The following is an 18780-nucleotide window of genomic DNA, read 5'->3' as shown; positions in this document are numbered from 1 at the left end:
AAATCACCCTAGATTTAATCAGGGTTGGAACCAAGGACTTCCTGATTTGCAGCTCAGTCTCCTAGCCGCTGTGCTGCACCAGCTTGTTCTGATCCAGCAGAGCCCTTCTCATGTTCTTACAAGTTAGCATTAACCCACCCCAGGATAAATGCATGGACTTCACTTTCACATAGGCAAGTGGAAATCATCCCCTGGATAGTGGAGTCAACGGTTATGGCTTTATTCCAAGTTTATTTTGAGAGGTATTGTAATTATTCCAGGAAAACATTATTAATCAGGAGGGTTTGTGGAACTCCTATATCCTTATGGTAAAAAGATGATTTGAAATATATGTACATATATACGTATGTTCATTCTTGACAGGTTGGATTTTTCAACTCAACAAAATCTAGCTCAATGGATAAGAACTGTATCTCAGCAAATTAAAGCGTTGCATATGCTTCGAGACCAGGAAAGCGCTAGTAAGTGTGAAATCTCTTATAATGAACACATTCACACATCACGCTAAGCTACCTTCCAAACAAGTCACAGTGGTTTGGTTGTTCACTTACACAACCTGTGGTATGCCCGACAGACAATTTGGCTTGCCGTGGCTTGTTCTCCCCCTAAATCCTCCAGCCAGCTCCAGCACATATCCCAGCCCCCTTTGTGGTAGAACCCTTCTGGTCTTTTTGCCCCCTCGCTGCTCTGATCGCTATCCCTTTTCATTCGCCACTTTTTTCTCTCTTTTTATGGTGCTTTGGGAGTACGCAAATGTGCTTATATCCCCTCATTCTTCCACAAGGGCACAAGAGTGCACTTTTGCCTATCTGATATGTGTAGTCTTGCCTGGTCAATGTCCTTGTATGTTGCAGCTGTCAAAGGGAGCAGCAAAGTATGCAAATTAGCCTATATGAATTTCCTTGTGTTACCTACTCTGCTTTGCTGCTCCCTTGTACAGTGCAGTTGTCAAAGGATATTGACCAGGCAAACTACACATATGGGATAGGTGAGTTTTTTTAAAAGGTAAGAGAGAGCCCTTCCAAAGCGCCACTTGAGCATCGGTGGAGGAGCAGTCATTGGTGAAGAAGGCAGGCAAAATCGCGAAGACCAGCACAGGCTTTTTTGCCGCTCTTGCCCAGCAGCTCTGTAGCCAATCCCAGCAACCCTACAAGAAGCCAAGGGTTCTTAGGGTGGCTTGTTCATGAAAATTAAGCCACCCTGTAGAGAACGCTGTAGGTTCAGATGACATGACAGCCCCCATGGCTGGTTGCCTAGCCGTGTTATGTCATGTGAATCCAGTCATTGTGACTCTTCTGAGGAAGGGTGGTGGAAAAGCAGCTTTGTTTCTTTGATCTTCAGGTATGTGGGAAGTTTCCTTTTGTTATTCGATTGGAACTGTTGATTGTTCTAATCATCTCTGAGTATGGGCTAGATGACTCTCTTCTAGTGCTTGCAGACAATAAACATCATGAGTAATAATATTAAAATCATATGTTGTTTGGCATCTTTTTCAGGTGAGTCCCCTTGTAGTAACTCAGAAAAAATGGATGAGCTACAGCTACCTGAAGGGTTTAGACCAGAGATCCAACTGAAGTGTGTATTGGTTTTATTAATTACTAATTTAACTTCATGTGGTGTTAGCCAAATGTTTGTAGCAAATGTACATAGATCATCATGTGTAGTTATAATAGCCATATAATATTCATAAACGTTAGAGGCCAAATGACTGTGTTGGGTCTCTTGATTTGCCTTTGTTTTATTTGGGAATATAAGCAACTGTGTCAGACATTATACTGACCCTGTTCAGATGACACTAAGCCACTGTGGTTAAGCATTTTGAGCTAAACATTATGGCTTAGCATATTGTGTGAACCATGACTTAGCATGTCATGTGAACCATTCCTAACCATGGTGACTACATAACCACAGTTTAACCATGCTCACTAACCATTTGCTGCAAAAGGGTTAACAGCCATGGGTTAGGCTGTTGTCTGAACAGGCCCACTGTCTGAGCAGATGGAAGCTTGGTTCAGAATTCTGATACTTTAAACAGCTTCCCCTAACCTGTGCCCACCCATCTGGAGGTGACCAGGTTGGGGGAATATTACTTTAGATTCATTGCTGTGCAAGCTGTGCAGATTCAAAAGGCTATGCAGGAAAATTCAGAGTAGTATAAACACATAAGATGGCGAATAGTGATTAAAATACTAGCATTTTTTGCATATGTAAACAAAAGTTTTTTAGCTAGTTACTAACCTAGATCCACCAAATGAAATGCTATTGAGCACATCTTAATAAGCAATCACAACAGCATTTTAGATAATAATGAGGTTCTATTTTATCTAAATGAATAAAATTATTATCTTACAGAAACATTTTAGCAAAAACATACCATAGCCAAGATTACTTCACCAATCCTTCCAGGTACAGGGTTGGGCAACTTGTGGCCCTCAAGACGTCTTGGCTTATAACTCCCATGATGCCTTGTGTTTGGTTATGCTGGCTAAGGCTGACGGGAATTCTAGGCCAAAACTTCTAGAGGGCCACGAGTTGCCCACCCCTGAGGTAGAACAATATCACCAAATCGATATTGTTCGTCTACTTTTGTAGCACTTATTCACAGAAGTGAATATGGTGAGCGAAGTATGTTTTTTAAAAAATACATTATAAAATGTTCGTCAACTATGCTATCCAAATAAATGAAGGCATCAGATCAGAGGCTATATATAGTTAGCCCATATTGGGATAAATTCCATGGCTAGTGTGTGCTTGGCCTTTTAGACCAGGGAACTGTTTACCTTGTAGCCAACATTTAGCTTCTAAAAATCATGATTTAAACCTTGTAGCATCTACATTGTGGATAACAGCATCTATCCTTCTCTTATCTAAGGAGTCCGTATTCTGAAAGCATTAAAGAAATGCTGAAAACATTTGGCACCGCAACATATAAAGTGGGTCTGAAGGTCCATCCCAATGAAGAAGATTCACGTGTCCCTATCATGTGCTGGGGCAGTTGTGCATATACAATACAGACAATAGGTAACAAAGTTATTGTTCATTAAAATGTTGGTGAGAGGGTGATCAGTTGAGATGTTTCCTTCATATCACCTAATTGTCATAATTTTTGCCTTCCACAGAACGAATTTTAGCCGACGAAGATAAACCATTATTCGGCCACTTATCTTGTAGACAGGTATGATGTAGCAATGTAGTCTGAATCCCTGTGGGACAGACAGGCATGGTAAAGTTATACTGTAACGCTCATTTTGGGTCCCGTAAAATGTTATAAAATAATTATTTTATAGGTATTCTGGAAGGATCATTATATAAACAGCACAGTGATGGTGAATATTATGGCACTATTTCCTAAGTGCTCATATGAGAGGCCCCCTCACTTTATTTATTAAAATGATCATTTCCTGAATTGCAGAATGGCCAAGAATTTTCCACAGGCTTTAGTTTTTGTTAAAATGGCATGAAGGAATGAGGTTTGTTTAGTTTAGTTTTTGTTCTTTGGTCCATTTCATTATGTGACTGTAATTACATTCTATTTTAGGATGACTGCCTTACTTCATTAACGAGATTTGCAGCCGCACACTGGACAGTTTCTTCACTTCCGGCAGTACAGGGTCACTTTTGTATGCTTTTATCATGTAAGTTCAAGATCCCAGTAATTATTCCCAATTACAGGATTAGGAGGGAGAGATGGAACCTGATTATTTACTACTCAATGCCTAATATTCTACCGTTGGCACAATGACCTAGCTAGAGGGTCCTCCGTCTGGCACCCACGGGCTCTCTTGTGCCTGTGGACACATGCCATGGTGTCTCCCCGATTCCCTGCTCCTCCTGACTTTTTATTTGTTTAGGTCTTCTTGTTTGTTTCTTCAATAAAAAAAAATGTGTTTAAGTGATAAGCTGGCATGTTTCGAAGCGTAGCACCCGCCTACAACATCATCTTGAAAACCTCTGAGCCCCATGAGGGTCCCAAAGCTTTCTTAGAAAATAAAATCAGTGGGAGGCTGTAGCCCAACCCTTCATTTTGAGGCATATGCCAGAGCTCAGAAGGAAAATCAGAAACCCTAAGCTGAGCATGGCGGAGAGCCTTCTGCAGCTCTAAAGGGGTAGTGTGGGGTCAGTGCTTGCCTGGGTCCTTTGTGTGGTTTGCCTGGCATTTTCCACTATAATATGTGTGTGTGTGTGTGTGTGTGTGTGTGTGTGTGTGTTACATGGTGTGTTTGTTTTGTTTTGGTGTGTGTGTTGCCTGGATTTGGGGTGTCTGTCTGGTGTGTTTATTGCCTGTGGATTGTGTGTGTATGTTTTGTCTGGGTTGTTTTCTTTTGATGTTAATGGATGTTTTGCCTATTTGGGTATGCGTGTGTGTTTGTGTCTTGTTTCTCTGTGCCTCACCACCTCTTTGCCTTCTGTGAAATGGGCATTTTGTTCTGCTTTGTGCAGGCAAATATATGATTTGGCACTTGGGGTTCAGACTCCGCCACCTCTGTCTTGTACTCAGTTTCTTGGCCAAATTTCTTGCCTCTGAGACTCATCTGTTTGCTTTCTGTAAAATGGGTTTAGGAGCAGAAAACTGTGGGTTCAAAAGAGTGTTTGTGTGTTTTCAAGCTCACCTTTGCCTTCTACTTAGGTTCCTGGACAAGTTTATTCATTTTATTTATTTAAAACATTTTTTAGCTGCCTTTCAGGGCAGAAGCCCTCCCATGGGCTTAATTTTCCTTTAACCTCACTACTTTGCCTCCTGGGAAATGGGTGTTTTGTGATGGGCCATGCAACCATGGCAGCCATTTTGTGCATAAATCCTGAGTGAGGAAAACTGTAAACTAAGACCCTGTGTACTCAACATGCCTAAAATGTTTTTGACCTGCACAAAATAGGCCTGTGAGCGGAACCTACAGGTGCCCCACCAACTTTCCCCCATAATCCAGTTAATCAGACTGCTGTTCTGCTGTTGCTATAAACAGATCCCAAAATAGCTGGGATCACTGCTTTCCTGCAGCAAATGGCAGCAAGAAAGCAGTGCCCTTGATTGGGTTTAGACTTCTCTTTTCCCCAATGACCCCAAGGCAGCTGACCCCCTTTGCGTGCAACTCCAAAGCAGCTCTTGGCTGCTCTGGCAACATCAGATGTGGTGCTCAGGGCTGAAAATACTGTACACCCCTGTATTATAGCTTCTGCTGAGGTTTCCTGGGAATAGCGGTTGCTTGGTATCTCAAGGAACATTCCCAGTAACCCCACAAACTGGTAATTCTCAGGGTACCTTGAGGAAAGCCATGATCAACATTGATGATCACATGATGGCATTTTAAACTGAGTCGGACCACTGGTTCTAATAGACCAGTACTATGTACTGGGACTGGCAGGAACTTTCCCAAGGTTTCAGGCAAAGGACTTTCACAGCCCTGCTAGCTACAACCTTCCAACCGGAGGTGCTAAGGACTGAATCGGGAAACAACCTGGTGCAAAACACTATGCTCTAGTGCTGCACCCATATAGCCTTATCTTCATGGTAACCATGGCCCACATTGAGATATCTTCACACACCAAAGATAAAATTGAAATAGCTTCAGATTGTTATACTATTCTGAAGCTCAAGTGTCTTCAAGATTTGGATAGAAAACGTTATTGCTTATTGAACATTTTCAGAAGTTAAATGTAAATCTTAATGTTTTGCCATCAATAACCATTTTGTGTTTTAAATATCCAGCACTGGTGCCTAACGAAAGAAATGGGAATCCTCCGTGCATTCTTGATATTGACATGTTTCATTTACTGGTAAGCACCTTTTCAATCCTAAAGCGTGCTGAGCTGGCATACATTATGTCGAACTTTTAGAAAGAAAGTGATAGGATAGAAACATGCCTAGCAAGTGATTTTTATTCAGCTCTGCACACAGACTCAAATCTCGAAAGTTTTACAGGTCAGTGCGTAGCAGCAGTGCAGAAATACTCCTGTGTGAGGTTTTCCTTGTTTTAATGAAGTAGCACAGCCTTCCCCAACTGGGAGCCCTCCAGATGGGTTGGACTGCAACGTGCAACATTCCCAATCAGCATAGCCAATGCCCAGGCTGACTGGGAATGACCGGAGTTGCAGTCCAACACGTCTGGGCAGCACCAGGTTGGGAAAGGCAGAAGTAGTGGAACAGTGATATTCCAACCTGCTCTCACTTCTCCTTTTATGCAAGGCTTCTGGGAAGGGTTGTCTTCCAGCATTTAGCCAAGTGGGGGTGGTGAAAAGGTAATTCTTCATTCTCTTACACATTTCCCCCTTATCTACAGGTATGCTTGGTACTTTCTTTCCCCGCCGTGCACTGTCAGGACTTTTCAGGAGTTAGTCTTGGTACTGGCGATATTCATATCTTCCACCTTGTCACTATGGCACATATTGTGCAAATAATACTTACCTCATCCACAGGTAATGTATTCTGTCCAAGTAATGTTGATTTGTGAGTGCAGGGAAAAAGGGGAAGGAAGGGAAATTGTTTTGGGTATAATGGGAATTGCACGTTTGAAATCTTATGCACTTTTATTTTTAAAAAAATCAATGTTTTTTTTAAAAAAATTATTTTGTCATATAAAATAAAATTTTAAAAAATGACATAAGTACTCACCCAATACTTGTGTACATATCTTTCAACAACATCAATATCAGATCAGGGAAAACAAGGAATACATTATCTCTAAATGTATCATTCCAAAACATGATAAAGACACTCCATCTTTCAATAAAACTTTTTTCTAGAATACCCTTTTTCCAAAATAAAGCTATAGGTATTTTTGCTGCTATTAAAAGATAATTGGGGTTTTTTTAAAAAAAAAAATCAATGTTTTATTGAAATTGGTTTAAACAATAAATGTTATTGATTGTAACCGTCTAAGGAAATTCTATATGAATCCTCAAATTTTATGTCCTTTCCTTGGGCTTGCTGCATTAATATACAATGCACAGATCTTGGGAGTTGACTACTACAAATCATTTTTAGATTCCAGAATTAAACATTTGTAAACTGAAAATTATCCTGTGGTATTTAGCACTACATAAGCACTTGATCAAAAACTAAATTCTGGTAAAGTAAAAGTTGCTTAGGTGAAGCTTTATTTGAAGAACTTATGGTAAATTCTATGAGTAGCAGAAACAGGAAAAGTAAAAATCATGATTTACCAGTCTGTTCTGTATGTCTACCATTGGTGCCCTATGACCACCATCTTCCATGCACAGTTTTTCATACACAGAAAGGAAACCAGTGGGGAGGAAGGTTGGCAAAAAGGAATTTGGCACTCCAGAGTAGTACACATGGGTTGAGAAGATTCAGTGGGTACTGCTTGTGGATAAGATGTGTAATTGAAGCTCTGCTTTATAAAACCAAAAGCATCGGCCCACATTAGTATTGATCATCAAACTATCATCTTGCATAGATCTCTGGTTTTATTCTTCAGCATTGTATTCAATACAACTAGGCTTAGAGTCTTTGTTTGCTTTTTCAGAAGAAAATGGCATGGACCAAGAAAACCCAACTGGTGAAGAAGAAGCAGTCCTTGCTTTACATAAATGTCTTGGCCAGTATGCAGGAAGGTAAAATGATAGCTTCTGGCCTAACCATTCCATCTATTGTTGCCCTTCTACAAGCTGTGTGTGTGTGCGCGAGAGAGAGACCTTTAAGGTTTTAAAGGACGAAAAAGCCCTTTGAATTGTATCTGAAACCTGACTTGAAACCAGTATAGCTTAAGCCACGGCAAATTTGCATCATTAGACAATTGCTGACACCTTATGACCTTTTAGTGGTAGCTGTATAGCCATATGCAGTGAATAAACATTGTATATTCTTTGCAGAGTTGCTGCTTTCTTTCTGTATTTGACTCCTAATTCTTCTTCGACTTTATAGAGATATTATAAATTATAAATAATTTGGATTTGGATTTACCAAGAAGAATTCTCCTGTAGTATAAAAATGAAGCTTTCTATTATCTTTAAATATGGGCTCTTTTTGCATGGAAAGTATAACAAATCAGCATGGCTTTCTCTTGGAAACTGTAGAGTTCTTAAAGTGGTAAACCTTGCCTGGGACTAAAAAGGCAAATAAGTTAATGTTTTCAATCTGAATCTACCTTAAAAGAACTATAAATACAAAATAAATCCCTGCCTAGACACCGACTTAATTGAGTGAAATCCAAAAGATACTAACTATTTGGGGCATCTTGCATAACCTTTTAAAACTGAATTTTTCTCCTCGTAAAAAGCAATCTGGTTCTATTTTCAGTGCCTTGAAAGAAATTTCCTCTGGTTGGCATCTGTGGAGAAGTATAAAAGCTGGAATCATGCCTTTTCTGAGGTGCTCTGCTATGTTCTTCCACTATTTAAATGGAGTTCCAGTACCACCAGAATTGCAAGGTATTAATTAACTAGCCACATTGAAACAGCATTGTGAATTGCTTGTGAAGTCTACTTGAAATGCTAAAGAATTAATTTCTATTGCAATTTTCTGTATTCAGAAAACTTATTTGGCTGAGAAATTAAGGTGGGGTGTATTGTGATTTTATAGAAAATATAATGTTGGATAATTTAAATTCTGGACAAGTCACAGTTGAGGACAACTTAAAATACATAAAATTGGACTTACGTAAACATGCATTCAAGCTGGAACAAAAGCAGCTAAATTCAGAGAAAGTTAGTTGTGCTAAAATCCCATTGGAATAAATAAGACAAATTAGCTGTTAATAAGTATATGCCCCATTAATTTCAATGTATTTTTAGTGTAACTAGCTAACTTTGGATTTGGGTTTATTAGTTGGCTTTTTAGCTATCGTAAAATTTAGTTAATCTCTCTGGAATATAGAAATATTAGGGTTTTTAAAAAACCCAATTTCCTCTATATTATTTTCTTCAACACCATAGAAGATTTTAATGATGTGAGATCACATAGTTTTCATAACTAATATTGAATTTAGGCTACAATCCTATACACACTTAGTTGGGAGTAAGCCCCATTGTCCTAAGGGGCTTATTTCTAGTAAGCCACAAGACGTTCTTGAGTAAACTACCACAAGGTGTAGAGATGGCCACCGATTTGGATGGCTTTAAAACGAGCTTAGACAAAATTCATGAAGGATAAGGCTATCAATGGCTGCAAGCCATGATGGCTTTGTGTTATCTCCAGTATCAAGGAGTGGTATGCTTATGTATACCAATTGCTGTGGAACGCAAGTGGTAGCGTGTTATTGCAGTCATATCCTACATGTGTGTTTCCCACAGGCAGCTGGTTGGCTACTTTGCAAACAGAATGCTGGATGAGATGGGTCTTTGGGCTGATACAGCCCCTGCTCTCATGTAGACATATATAAGAACACAAAAGCCCTAATGGATCTGCCCGAGAATCTACCCAGCCCAGCACCCAGTTTCCCATATTAGCCAACCAGATGACCATGGGAAACCCACAAATGGGATGCAAAGCAACAGTCTGCTTCCACTGTTGTTTCCTACCAACTGATCTTTAAAGTAGCTGTTAATAGCTTTCTCCTCCATAAATTGGTCTAATCACCACACCCTGCGGAAGCAAATTCCATAGTTTAACTACATGCTGTGTGAAGAACTTCCTTTGTCTGTCCTGAAACTCCCATCATTCAGTTCCATTGGATGACCCAGAATACTTGTATTATAAGAGAGGGGTTGCACTGTTAAATCATTTTTAAAGGATTTTCTATTTCAAAAACCTTGAAATAATTTCAGGTTCCATGCATAGTGTTTCTTTGATAATTATCCTTTGTCTTTGTGTAGATCAAGATTATTGTGTATTATTTAATTGTGGACTTTAATGAATATGGGGAGTTCCTTATAGATGTTTAAGTATTAAGTCTAGCTAATTATAATAATATTTCATTGTATTTTTTTCTAATTTTCCAGTCAGTGGGGCAAACCAGTTTGAACACTTATGTAGCTATCTGACCTTGCCAAACAACCTCATTTGCCTTTTTCAAGAGAACAGCAAAACTACAAATACAATAGTAGAAAGGTAGGAACAATGTTTATTACTCTAATTTAAATATGTACACTGATTTTTTTAGTGTGTGTGTGAGAGAGTGAGAACTAGCAATACAGGCATTTGGAAACAAAGGCAAATGATTAAGCATTATAAACCACTATGCCAGGAGACAAGTTCATTGGAGTAGTGCACTATAGCTTTTGTTCCTCTGCAGTATATATCTGTATTGTGCAGTGCCAGGTATAACTCAAGGACATTGGGCCACACACTATTAGGGTTCAGTACTAGTTCACTGTTGATAGTTAGTCTCCTGATGTAGGAAGCAACTAGATGAAGTGGAGAGGGGATATAAATTGCCGTTGTGATTTTCTAGAGTAATTTTCTTCACTGTGGAAGTAGCTATTACAACCTTTTACAGTGAAATTGCAGTTGGTCCTATAGCAAAGTATGGTTTTCCCACTTATGAAATCAGGTGCATGTTGAGTGAGCCATTTTGAGAAATTTCATAGCATTGAGAATATTTGAATTACATTGGGATGGATCCCAAGTTACTCTCCTGTGAATGGGAACCTGCTGTCTAAGGAACTGTGTTTCTTGAGTTGGTTGCTACATAGATAAATCCTAAAGCTTTCCCCCTCCCTCCTTCTTTTGAAGCTGGTGTAATAATGATGAAGTAAAAAGATACCTGCAAGGTCAGAGATATGCCATAAGGTAAGTGAGTGTTTCTCAATTGGTGAAGTTTGTTCATAGGGTATCCCTAATTCTGCCTTCCCTCTATCCAATTAATGTATAATTAGCTATCTTCTAAAAGGGGAATGTAGAATCTATGCTGGATTTCAAAGGGCTAAAAAAAAAGACTTTATTCAATTCTAGAGTACTAGCAAGAGGCCCACCGACATGGGAATCTGGTCAGAAAAGTTCATTAGCTAAAATAACAATTATCAACCCAAGTATCAGTTCCTGTTCCCAATTGCTTTTGTTCCACCTTCCTATACTTTTCCTGTCTTGCCATGTACTTATTGATTGGGTTAATGGTATTTTGAATGACTAAATCAGCAAATCAGAATAATACTGCATTACTCCCAAGAATTGTGGATTTGCTTTATTCTCATCTAAAACATCAGCAGACCCACAATATATCACCCCATTCAGCAGCCAAAGGAAATTGGAGTTTATTAATGTTACAATGCAAACTAAATGTATATCGATTTTTAATGTTTTAATCTTTTGTAAACTGCCCAGAGAGTTTCAGCAATGGGGCGGTATAGAAATGTAAATAATAATAATAATAATCTGCATCTTGGCATTATTATGAGGAGAAATGAGGTACAGCTGTAAAGCACTTTGGACATTAAACTGTACTGAACAGCAAGATAGATGTGGAAATTATACCTGTAAATGCAGAACTTCCTGCTGCCAAAAATCATCCTGAAAATCCAATATAGACTATGGCCCAGAAACTGCATATAGTGATTTCACCCAAATACTTTTAGATAATCTCACTAAGGTTGTAACTAATAGTGTTTGTGCTGTTCTAAAGGTTTTTATATCATATAAAAATCTTAACTTTACATTATAATTAATGGTGAAGTCGGCATACTGTAATAGATAAGATGTTTATATGCCACAGCTAACTTTAAATGCAAGTTTGAAACTTTTTAGGTCTATGGTGGTGACGATGATAACGATGTGTTTGTTTCATTTTAGCTATCCCCGAGAATCTAACAAATTAATAGATCTTCCTGATGATTACAGCAGCCTCATCAACCAAGCATCTAACTTTTCGTAAGTCTTGTACAGTTTATTCTGACAAGTTTGATTTTTAGTGGAATGATTCTGAAATGGCGTTCAGCTCAGTGGTGTAAGGCACACACTTTACAATCCGTGACACCTTCAGTTGAAGGGATCTTGGGCAGCAAGACTTGAACCTATGCCAGGGTCATTGGAAAGTAGATGATGCTGAGTTAGACGGATCTGGCAGAGTATAAGGCAGTTTCTTGTGTTTAACCTTAGGAACCTTTCAAAATCTTGCATAAATGCTTAGTTGTTCATCTTGTTGCCTTTTATACGAATATAAGAATAGCAATGCTGGATCAGACCAAGGGTCCATCTAGTCCAGCAGTCTGTTCTCACAGTAGCCAGCCGTCTATCAACCAGGAACCCACAATAGGACATAGGTGCAACAGCACCCTCCCACCCATGTTCCCCAGCAACTGGCGTACATGGGCCTCGAATACTGGGGGTAGCACATAGCCATCAGGACTAGTAGCCGTTGATAGCCTTCTCTACTAGGAGTTTATCCAAACCCCGTTTAAAGCCGTCCAAATTGGTGGCCATCACCACATCTTGTGGTAGTGAATTCCGTAGTTTAACTATGCGCTGTGTCAAAAAGTGCTTCCTTTTATCTGTCCTGAATCTTCCAACAATCGGCTTCATAGGATGACCCTGGGTTCTGATATTACATACTAAATTTTGTTAGGTTTTGTTATTTTTTTGTTGTTGTTTTAATTGGTATATATCTATATAGATATAATCAAGGGTGCCCTCTGTGAGCTAAAATGCATCCTGTGCTGTTCCAGGGGATCTCCCAACTTCATTGAGCAGCTTTTTGGGGCTTGGGAGGGACACGTCAGGCTGCAGCGAGGAGTCTGGTGTGCAAAAGGTCCATTTCACAAATGGAGATGCATGTCTTTGGATCCAAGCCATAAACATTAACTGGGGAATGTGTGTCACAGTCACAGTGAAACATCTACATGTATTTAATATCACACAATAGTAAATCATGCAGTATATTGACTAGATCTTCTGTTTCTTACAAAGGTGTCCAAAGTCAGGTGGCGATAAAAGTAGAGCACCAACATTGTGCCTTGTATGTGGAACTATGTTGTGTTCTCAGAGTTACTGCTGTCAAACAGAGTTAGAAGGAGAAGATGTAGGAGCGTGTACTGCACATACATATACCTGTGGTTCTGGAGTGGGAATTTTTCTCAGGTAAGAGGACGGCTGCATTTGATTGATCTGAGTAGATTGTCACATTATAAGAAGAAGAAATAATATTTCTTTTTGATGGTCTTCACTCTGCACTTCTCTTTTGCAACTGACCATTGACAAAGGCTCAGTTCAGACAAGAAATTTCTCAAAGGTGGTTTTAGAACTCCACAGTGGTTTTAGAACTCCACCGTTCAGAAATGTGTTGTCTGGTGGGAAAACTCCACGCTGAATATCCACACTGCAGAGGAGAATTCATGCACAACCATTGTGTTGCATGTTGTGTGGAGAGCTCTGTGGAGTTTTCTGTTGCATTGACTTTTCCCACTGGCTAAAGAGTTCTCTGGCAAGAGTGGTGAAAGGAGCGAGTGCCGCTCTAGGAGACTCGCCAGAATTGGTTTTTTTGCAGCAATGGCTGATGGGATACCATTGGGAGGACCGGGGGAGGAGAGAAGGCAGAGGAACTGTCAGTCAAACATTGTGATGTATTTTACTCAACTCCATGGTAGCCCACAGTCATGCAATGGTGTTGTTAGAGCATGTTGAGTGAGTAGTACCTCCTAACAACTGAGCCGTTGAGTGGAGTTTTCATACTGCATTGACTGTGTTGTCTGAACTGAGTCAATGAGGCTGTAGTGCTGTGAAAATGCCTCAGTCCTTCTGCTTGTTCTGTGTGGATGAACTCCAATCTCCAGAAACTGGTGGAATTAACAGAATGGTTGCTTAAAAGACATAAAGATTTTCAGTGACCAGGACGTCATCTTTTGTGTCTTCTTTTCAGAGTACGGGAGTGTCAAGTGCTATTCCTAGCTGGAAAAACAAAGGGCTGTTTCTATGCTCCTCCTTATCTCGATGACTATGGAGAAACAGATCAGGGACTCAGGTAGTTTTTTAATTTTCTATCTTTAATCCTAAGAGAGATGTAGTTTGCAAAAAATTATTGTTACCAGCCAGTTAGAATGGCCACTATGTCAGCATGACTTCTATAAGTTAAATGGATGTAGAAATTCACATTCCAGAGTACTGCAGTTGGAAGTTGCTGCAAGTTTTGAAGAATCTGATTTAAACATCAGTCAGATGGTTTTAATGAAGTGGCACCACGGAATGAACTTGCAGGCTGAAGTTGAGGGGCCCTCCTCAATGCTCACACTGAACCCAGTACTGTGGTGTGGGAGCGTCATAGAAATCCTAGGCTGGCTGGTTTCTACAGCATGGGCAGGGGACCTCTTTCAGCCCGAAGGACAAATCTGGTTTTGAAGAAGCTCTTGGGGGCTGCATTCCGATGATAGGTGGGGCTGAAGGCAAAGGTGTGGGCGGGGAGATACAAAAATGAGCATATTGTAGCTTAAGGGTCTGACTGCCAGTCGCTAAGCCTTAGGATTGGTATTTCAACATTTTAGAATTGGGGGGAGGAACTGCACAAAAGCCAGGAAACGAAACCATTGGTGGTTAGAGGGAAGGGGGTGGAGCCTCATGGGAAACCCCGGAGGGCCAGATTGGGACCCCAGGAGAGCCGGATTTGGCCCTTGGGCCTGGGGTTACCCACCCCTGCTCTGCAGTATAGCAGAACATAGTGAAACTGTTACATATGGTTTTTAACCCATGGAAATCTTACACTGGGGCAAGTCTTTGGAGTATTTTATCCTGAAAACGCACACTTTTAGAGCCTTCATCAGACATCTGTGTGCGATGAATTGGAACAAGGAAGGAAGCTGCTCTTTGCCTGCTGCATCTGAAGGGGTGATGGCTTACTCAACGTTTTATATACCACATCTCAAGTGTTCAAATTTCTTCACCTAGATTACATAAGTAATCTTTACAATGGGCTTGCAAGATAGGGCTGCACTACAGGTGGTCATGGGGCAGGTAAGGGAATAGTGGATTGCCTAAGGCCCCAACTAATGTGGATAAGTTGTGGTTTGAACTGAGGCATTCCTGGTTAGTGGCTTTAATTTCTGCGGCACCATTTCTCAGCATTCATGGAGTGTCAGTGCCGTAGTTATCCCAGTCAGTTATGTAATGCATGTGAGACATTTTAAGCTTTTGAAACTCTGAAGTATTATTTTATTCGTCTTAATTGCTGTTTTATTGACTTCTTTTTCCTAGGCGTGGGAATCCTTTACATCTGTGCAGAGAGCGATTTAAAAAGATTCAAAAACTCTGGCAGCAACATAGTATCACAGAGGAAATAGGACATGCACAAGAGGCAAATCAAACTTTAGTAGGAATTGACTGGCAGCATTTATAACTTATTTCCTGAAGACTAGAACTTAATAATCATTCTTTTGTAATCCAGCAAAACTCATCAAACAAAAGGAAGATTAGGAAACAAAGGATTGAAATAATAAAGAGAAGAATCTAGTTCTTTTATTAACTTTTCCACATTTGTTTTGTAAACTCCCTGGTTACCATAACCATGTAAACTTTTCTGTGTAGCATATTTGATTAATAGTATTATTTGCACTGTGCTTCCTTCATACACAACCTGTTGATTTCTATAACATGAGCTAGTGAATTAACATTTCTGGTACAAAAGTGGCCATCTCCTTGGAGTCTGGTTGAAATCTTTTTTGATAACTAAGAGGGAAGGAAGAACTCTGCTGAAATGGCGACTAGACTAAGCACAATGTTGAAGTGGTGTGTTTGCCCTTTTGTAGTAAACCTGAGCCATTTTGCATTTTAGTACTTAAAACTGTTCTATATTTGGAATGGAATGAAATAAGAGTGCAAAAAAATATATATGTAGCAATGGACTTACCTATAAGAGTGCATAAAAACACTCATTGTATCTAAAATGACTTTGTAATCTATAGCCTTACAGGGCTCTTTTGCCTTTGTATTTCTTCTTACTAAAAGAGAGAACACTTAATAAGGAACATTTAATTTAACAATCTTTTTGAATCTTGCACTGTTTAGAAGTATTGTGTGGATTGTGATATTGACATAGTGGGCAAAGAGACTTGGTTTTCCATACTGTGATTGGTAGTCTTCGATGTTTAAAAGATTGACTTTTTTCTTAAAATATTAAGATGTTAAGATCACCCATTGGAGAAGTCATGTGAACCTTGATTTAATGTCAAAGTGAAAAAGGCAGAGGATGAGAGGGGTTTTTATTTTAAAAAAACATTTGTTTACTTCCAGCATTCAAAGTTCAGAATACATTTGCCTTTTTACAGTTCTGAAGATTACGTAGAAAGTAAAATAAAAACCATGGACCTCTCTCTCTCTCTCTCTCTCTCTCTCTCTCTCTCCCTCCCCCCCCCCCCCGGCCCCATACACACATTTGCAGCGATACAATTGCAGAGTTTTCTGGCTTTTGATTTCCTTCATTTACAACACCAACTACATGAATTTGCACTGGGCTAGCATTCTGTAAAGAAGTTGTCTATAGTATATTTTTAAGTCTATTGAAATAACTGCACAGATTTTGCACATGGGTGCCTGAAGGCAGTGAATTTTCTAAATATATATGGGGCCTCAAGCAAACAATATAAAATAGCATATACTTTCAGGAGAGCTTTCAGACTCTTCATCCCATCCAAATATCCTTTTTTTAAAAAAACAAACATATTAATACACTGTCTCCTTTGCATAATTATACTTTGTAATCTTAGCTAGTTCTGATGTATTTTTTATTCCATCTTCAGTGCTGAAAATCCATCCCTTGAACATCCAGTATACTTGCAATTGTTGTAAGTTTGGTTTTTACCAATCTAATACATCAGCTAGTGTTCGCAAGTGTTTTCTACAGGCTCAGAATAGTTGCAGTGAATACATAAGACACAAATACAAAACTAGACCAGTGTGACTCCCTTTTCTTAGGGCAGTTTTTGGCAGGACACGCTTGCCAGTCTAATCGAGTCTTCCTATATGCATTAGTACTTGAGCCTCTCATTTTCCTATGATTGTTACGTAACTAATTAGCAGGAAAATAGTCAGTCTTCATTTTCCTTTCTTTGATTAGGTTGTAGATAAGACTATTTGCTGTGCATGTTATATTTAATGTACTAATTCTGCTCTAACATGGTTTCTTTGGGATTTTGAAAAGCTTGCTTTAAGAGGCGTATAGTAACAGTGCATTAGATTCTGTTTTTTTCTCCCTCATGGGTGCATATAGAACCTGCTGCCATTAAACTGACAGATTTCTGTGTAAAGTAAATATTGAGAGAATAAGGTATTTCCCCCCTCAGGTACTATGGTCCGAGATGGAGGTCAAATGGGTTGATGGAATTATGACTATAAACTATAAGAAAGTGTATAATTTATGCTGGTTTTCTGTAAGGTTGCTCATTCTTCAACAACCCATTTTTTTCTCTGACTTTCTTCTCCTGCATGTATTTATGTTCATTGTAGAAATGTTTATATAATGAGCTTTCAGTATCAGGGAATTCATACCTGTAATGAATTGGCTATAACTTTCATATCTGTGGACAACTTGTAAAAATTGAAATGTATCATATGTATAAAAGTATAAGAATAAATGCTTTAGGTGTTGACATTCAATTGATGCTTGAACCTTGCGCACTTTTTAAAGACGAAATGTCTGCTGAGCATTTCAGTTGCTAGCTTGTGTTTAAGAGAAGAAATAGCTTGGATCTGCAACATTTCTAGTCCCAGCCTAACCCCCCCCCAAAAAAAACCCTAATTGTCTCAGTCAGTCACTTCATTCCACTAATTCTACCTCGACCTGAGTACAATTGTCATTTCAATGCTTTTATCAAATTAGTAGTACACATGGCAAAGCATAGAAGAAACCTTTTTGGCACTACAAAAGCAGATGTTTGGAGAAAACGCAAGATATATTTTTGTGAACATAAGTTGCTAACCGCGCATAATGGATCATGATTCCTTGAATGTAAAGAAAAAGTGTTTTGGTCTTGGTCATTGCAGAGAAAATGTTGAAATGAAACTCCAAAATTTGCCTTAAAGTAGTTCCTGTGGCATATGTAACAACTCAGATTATTGCATCTGAGAGGAGGCATGATAGCACTCTTCAAATACTTAAAAGGTTGTCACACAGAGGAGGGCCAGGATCTCATCTTGATCCTCCCAGAGTGCAGGACACGTAATAACGGGGTCAAGTTAAAGGAAGCCAGATTCCAGCTGGACATCAGGAAAAACTTCCTGACTGTTAGAGCAGTACGACAATGGAATCAGTTACCTAGGGAAGTTGTGGGCTCTCCCACACTAGAGGCATTCAAGAGGCAGCTGGACAACCACCTGTCAGGGATGCTTTAGGGTGGATTCCTGCATTGAGCCGGGGGTTGGACTCGATGGCCTTGTAGGCCCCTTCCAACTCTATTCTATGATTCTATGATCTAAGGAATGCCAGTTTACAAGCATGAATGGCTCATTGAAAATGGGGAATGAACATTTTCTACTCTTTCTAAAATTATCCCCGAACAGCTTTATTTTGCATTTTCTTTAGTGTGGGACAGAGGCCAGGGAAATGGAGAAAAACATCAAATTTATCCAATGGGAGGTCAAAGAAATCAAATATGCCTGTTGGTACTGAGTAACGGTGTGTTTAAATGTGCTAGAGAGGCAAACATCTAGCTTCAGTTATTTATGTCTGCCTCCCTTTCTCCAATGTGGACGTAATAGATCCAAAGCACCATATTTGTTGGTTCGTGTGCCCACCAGGATTTTTCAGGCCCATCTTCCAAGAACAGTCTGTTGAGTCTTTTCCCCCCAAAGCTGTTCCTGAAGTTCAAAGGACTTCCTTCCAGATCAGCATTAAGTAGAGCACAACGCCCCGAGAAGGTAAAACTGGCTACCCTTGTATTTGCAGAAGCATATGTGCTTTCATGATGCATCAT

The 18780-nt window shown here is 39.5% G+C and overlaps 1 protein-coding gene across 2 annotated transcripts in view; it reads left to right on the top strand.

Annotated features, from left to right (window-relative positions):
- The window catches only part of UBR2 (ubiquitin protein ligase E3 component n-recognin 2), a 67808-nt gene extending 50344 nt beyond the window's left edge, over positions 1 to 17464 (top strand). For both annotated transcript variants that reach the window (XM_063124004.1, XM_063124005.1), the window contains exons 33-47: positions 364 to 461; positions 1497 to 1575; positions 2873 to 3021; positions 3120 to 3175; positions 3539 to 3635; positions 5705 to 5772; positions 6276 to 6411; positions 7482 to 7569; positions 8255 to 8385; positions 9895 to 10003; positions 10628 to 10684; positions 11681 to 11758; positions 12794 to 12964; positions 13743 to 13844; positions 15068 to 17464. In XM_063124004.1, the coding sequence (XP_062980074.1) occupies positions 364 to 461; positions 1497 to 1575; positions 2873 to 3021; positions 3120 to 3175; positions 3539 to 3635; positions 5705 to 5772; positions 6276 to 6411; positions 7482 to 7569; positions 8255 to 8385; positions 9895 to 10003; positions 10628 to 10684; positions 11681 to 11758; positions 12794 to 12964; positions 13743 to 13844; positions 15068 to 15209 (1561 nt within the window). In that variant the 3' untranslated portion in view covers positions 15210 to 17464. The remainder of the gene's footprint in view (positions 1 to 363; positions 462 to 1496; positions 1576 to 2872; positions 3022 to 3119; positions 3176 to 3538; positions 3636 to 5704; positions 5773 to 6275; positions 6412 to 7481; positions 7570 to 8254; positions 8386 to 9894; positions 10004 to 10627; positions 10685 to 11680; positions 11759 to 12793; positions 12965 to 13742; positions 13845 to 15067) is intronic.
- The last annotated feature ends 1316 nt before the right edge of the window (positions 17465 to 18780 follow it).

Source organism: Elgaria multicarinata, chromosome 4 (assembly GCF_023053635.1).
Source record: "Elgaria multicarinata webbii isolate HBS135686 ecotype San Diego chromosome 4, rElgMul1.1.pri, whole genome shotgun sequence".
Lineage (NCBI taxonomy): Eukaryota > Metazoa > Chordata > Lepidosauria > Squamata > Anguidae > Elgaria > Elgaria multicarinata.
The sequence above is the reverse complement of the archived record's forward strand: the minus strand, read 5'-3'. Positions and strand labels throughout refer to the sequence as shown.